General features: G+C 64.7%; 1 protein-coding gene across 2 annotated transcripts; it reads right to left on the bottom strand.

The window, feature by feature from the left end:
• Positions 1-451: 451 nt before the first annotated feature.
• ARHGDIA (Rho GDP dissociation inhibitor alpha) lies at positions 452-3,343 on the bottom strand. 2 transcript variants are annotated; one of them, XM_061175515.1, is made up of 6 exons: positions 3,238-3,343; positions 1,510-1,726; positions 1,324-1,407; positions 978-1,054; positions 834-897; positions 452-709 (listed from the first exon to the last, which is right to left on the bottom strand). In XM_061175515.1, the coding sequence occupies exons 2-6, from the start codon at positions 1,697-1,699 to the stop codon at positions 510-512; spliced, it is 615 nt and encodes a 204-aa protein (XP_061031498.1). In that variant the 5' UTR covers positions 1,700-1,726; positions 3,238-3,343; the 3' UTR covers positions 452-509. The 2 variants fall into 2 exon arrangements, with proteins under 2 accessions (XP_061031498.1, XP_061031499.1); XM_061175516.1 differs by lacking the exon at positions 3,238-3,343 and adding an exon at positions 2,656-2,954.
• Between the last annotated feature and the right edge of the window lie 761 nt (positions 3,344-4,104).

Raw genomic sequence — 4,104 nt, 5'->3', positions numbered from 1 at the left:
ACGTTCCACATGTTAAGGCATCATGGTTAGACGGTTACTGACAGCGATGGATAGACTGACCGGGGAGAAGTGAAAGCTGGAGGATGACCGGCCCAACGAGGCCCCACGTGGTACACCCCACCCACACCAGGAGGGCGTGCCAGAACACGAGGTGGGGCAACAGAGAAGGCCCAGGGGACCTGAGCCCCTCTGCAATGCCTGGTTCCCTTGCCAGGACCTCAGGTCGGGTTAGGACGGTGGGGGAACCTCAAGGGATACAGAAGGGGAGGTGTAGACCTCCCTCCCCACAGCACAGGCGGAAGCAGCAACAACACTAGACCACCGAGGAGGCTGGGGCCAGCAGGCTGGAAGGGTGGAGGAGGGACAGACAGGCCGGCCAGGAGGCAGACCAGGGGGAGTGGCGGCAGCGTGGGCGGGCCCTGTCAGCACTTTGGTCTGGGGTCGGGAGGGGTGGGGAGGGGCATGTCCGTCCTTCCGTCCGCCCGCCCTGCCCACCTCCCAGCCACGGCTCAGTCCTTCCACTCCTTCTTGATGGTGAGGTTCCACTCCCAGGACAGGTGGTCAGTCCTGTCGTCGTCTGTGAAGCGGGACTTGATGTTGTAGCTGCCTCGAGCCAGCATGCCCTTGGGGGCCTCCTCCATGGGGGTCAGGAACTCGTATTCCTCTGCCCGAGGCCCATAGCTCCCCACCATGTAGTCGGTCTTGTCAACTGCGATGCAGAAAAGGCCGTCAGGGAGCAGAGCTGGGCGTTTCCTCTCTCCCTCCCGATCCCTGAGCCCCTGGGTGGCCACCTCCCTCTTGGGGGCTCAGGCCTGGCGCCCACCCTCACTCACTCTTAACACCTTTCCTGTACGTGTGCTGGATGTACTTCATGCCGGACACGATCTCTCGGTTCACCTGCAAGGAGGCACCCCAAGCAGGGCTCAGCCAGGATCCCCAGCTCCAGCCCCTGGCACCTCCCTGAGCCTCCTCCTTACCCGGAAGGAGATTTTTATCCTGTATTCCACACCCTCCTTCAGCACAAAGGACTGCTTCTTAAAGCTCTCCAGATCACCTGCATTTAAGAGGAACGCCACACTAGGAGGTTCAGCCAGGGGCAGCCTCTGGCCCTGGTGGGTGCCCCTTCCACCCGCCCCCCCCCCCCCCCACATAACCTTTGGCAACCCAGACCTAGACCACACCAAACCCAGAGCCTTTTAAGACCACTTGGCTACAGTTCTTGTGCTCCCCACAAGAGGGCGCCAGCACCCCAAGAAACTATTTTTAGGGGAAGCAGCAGGGTGCCAGGCAGCCCCAGCCAGGAACCTCAGAGATGCCACTCACCTGTCAGGTCCAGCTCCAAGGGGCCCGGGGCGGTGCTACAAACCAGGATCAGTCGGGTCACCACAACATTGGGGACGTTGGGGTCTGCAAAGTAACAGCAAGTTAGAGTTTCACCAGTGGGGGAAATAGTAGCAAACACCCAGAAAAGTGACAGGTGTCCACACACACCCACTAGGGCCCACTCACCGGCGGACACAGCCACACGGCCCAGCAGGGCCTCCTTGTACTTGCGCAGACTCTCGTCGTCCTTGTCCAGCTCCTGGATCTCCTGGATGCTCTTCTGGGCCGGGGGCTTGTAGTTGACCGAGTGCTCATCCTCCTCATTCTCAGCCGCAATCTGTGCCAGCTGCTCGGCTGTGGGCTCCTGCTCAGCCATACTCACCTCTAGCTAGGTCTGGGACACCTGTGGGCAGAGTAACATGGGCTGTGGCATCTCCGAGGGACCCACAGTGTTTCCCCTCCTGCCCCTCTGCAGGTCCCCCAGGTGATCTGCATCAGATCTCTGCAGGTGGCCAAGCCCCCACCTGAGCCTAAGGAGAGGTACACCTTCTGTAACAGAAAAGCAACGACAGCCAGAACTTTGAAAAGAGCCCAGACACTGGCTCCTGAGGCCCAGAGGGGCCACACTCACCTCCTTGCCCTGCCCACCTCAGGGGACCCCACCCCAGGTCCAGCACCCAGAGCTAAATGGAACCTGCAGCCTGCTCCTAGGGGAGACGAGGCACAGCTCCCCTGCTGCCCAGGAAGCAGCAGCACCCTGGTCCCACCAGGCAACATCAGGACGAAGTCCTGCTGCTTATTCTGAACTGCCCAGGCCCTTGCCTCAAGGGACCCCTCCTGCTGGGTCCTCTCTAACCAGAGGGTTCCTTCGGACACGTCCTAGCTGCAAACCAAAGCCTCTGTGCAAGATACGGGTCAGTTCTGTCTCACCCTTCAAACACAGGACTCTCCTAAGGCTCAGATGACAGGGCCAACCTCAGTCTCACAGGTAAGTCCTAAAATGGCACGAGAGACCCTAAGTATCTGCCAACCACATCTCCAATTGTGAGGGTCTGAGACCTAGAATTTGCGAACCGCTGCAAACATGTGGTAGTCTCAGGACCCTCCTTCCGGACCCTGCCCCAGAAGAGCCCGCAGCAGTGCTGACAAAGCGAGGAGCAGCGATGGGGCAGCCACTGGACTTCCTTCGCTAAGGATGACCGTCGCACCCCCTAGAATCCCTGAGGAGTATCTGAAACCCGCTCAGATCTGACCTGGCGGTGCAGAAGGTGGGTCAGGGCCACCAGTTGCCAGTAAAGATAGCCAAGGCCGGGACCCGCGCGAGGATCAGACCTTACAAAGGGCCACTAGGGACCCGGAACCGCCCGGCCGCCGCAGACGGGGTGGGGCCGGCCCGCTTTTGCAGACCTCCCTGCTGCTTCCTCTGGAATTCCTCTAGAAGACTCACGCCCTAACGCCACTCAATCGCGGCCGCAGGCGACAAAATCCTTTAAGTGCGATGGCGCGGCCCGCACTTCCGCAGGGCCTGCAATCTGGGCCGGGCGCGGTCCGGCGCGTGGACCTAACCGCCCAAGGGAAGGGGCGTCCGGCCTGGCCCGGGCCCGCGCGCACCAGCGGGGAGGGGGCCCTGGGCACGAGCGGCGACCACAAAAGAGGCCTGCACAGCCCCCGGATCCCGCCCCCAGCACCCAAGCCCCCGCCTCCGGATCCCAGCGCCCCCGACCCGCACGTGGGCCCGCCCTACGCCCGGGCCACCGCCCGCTGTCAATGCCGCCCCCGCCCGGCGCAGACCCCTCGGCGGAGCTGGCGGGCGGGGCGGGCGGCGAGAACAAAGGCGCGGGCCCGGCCTCCTCCCCCGCGGCCGCCCCGCCTGCCGCGCCCACCGCGCTCGCCAGCCCCGCCGCCCGCGCTCACCGGAGGATCGTCCTCGCCGCTCTCGCGCTCCCTCCCACACAGAATGACGATCCTTGCCGCCCCGCCCGCGCGCGCCCGGCCGGCCACTTCCGGGGTCACGCGACTTCCGCTCGCGACGGGCGGGCTGCTGAGAGCGCATGCGCGCGGGGGCTGGCGTCAGCGCGCCGCCGCCATCTTGCGGGCACGGCCTCGTGGGTGCGTCCCGCGTGGGCGGTGCGACGGTGGGGACGTCTGCGGAGGCCTATCCCGTTGGGGGTTCTGCGCCCTTTGCCACAGGCATTTTTTGGACCCGGGCATCCCCAGGGGTCAGCCCGCAAGCTGAAGGGGCGGGGCAGTCACAGTCTCGCTGAGCCCACGCGGAACGTGGGCGCGGCGTGGCATTTCCGCGAGGTGCTGGAACGCGCGTCTGTCAACGGGCGCGTCTCCCTCCACGGCCACGCCTCCCTCTGTGGGTACGCAGCCGTCATTCTGCGAGGACAAGCGGGCCGGCCGGTCCCCTCTAGGATCCGGGGTCAGCGGATGGCCGCCGTCCAGCCCGAGGCGGCCTTCGCGCCAGTCGCCGCTGTCTGGCCTCCCGGAAGTTACCGCCGGACGTTCATCCGCGGGTGTCGGCCTAGCGCTCCCTTCCAGGAGAAGGGTCGGTGCGCCTGCCGAGCCTTTTGCTCCTTCCAGACCAAGTCAGCATGTGGTCGCCCTGCCAGGAGCTCCTGGCCCAGACGCCACGGCCGACCCGGGTTCTTCACCCGCGTGGCGAGTATCGGACACTTGCCCATGCGCTCAACCCGGGAGCATTTTGCAGCTCCAGGTGGGGCCAATGATTTGTGACCAATGTGGTGGGCCTGGCAGAGCCCGCGCTGCCAGTGCGGC

This window comes from Eubalaena glacialis, chromosome 19 (assembly GCF_028564815.1).
Source record: "Eubalaena glacialis isolate mEubGla1 chromosome 19, mEubGla1.1.hap2.+ XY, whole genome shotgun sequence".
Lineage (NCBI taxonomy): Eukaryota > Metazoa > Chordata > Mammalia > Artiodactyla > Balaenidae > Eubalaena > Eubalaena glacialis.
The sequence above is the reverse complement of the archived record's forward strand: the minus strand, read 5'-3'. Positions and strand labels throughout refer to the sequence as shown.

Excerpts from the sequence above, each read along its gene's own strand:
- ARHGDIA (XM_061175515.1), bottom strand. The coding sequence starts at position 1,699 with ATGGCTGAGCAGGAGCCCACAGCCGAGCAGCTGGCACAGATTGCGGCT. Across the intron at positions 1,408-1,509 it reads CCGTGTGGCTGTGTCCGCCG|ACCCCAACGTCCCCAATGTT; the intron begins GTGAGTGGGCCC and ends GTTACTTTGCAG. Across the intron at positions 710-833 it reads GTACAGGAAAGGTGTTAAGA|TTGACAAGACCGACTACATG; the intron begins GTGAGTGAGGGT and ends TCTGCATCGCAG.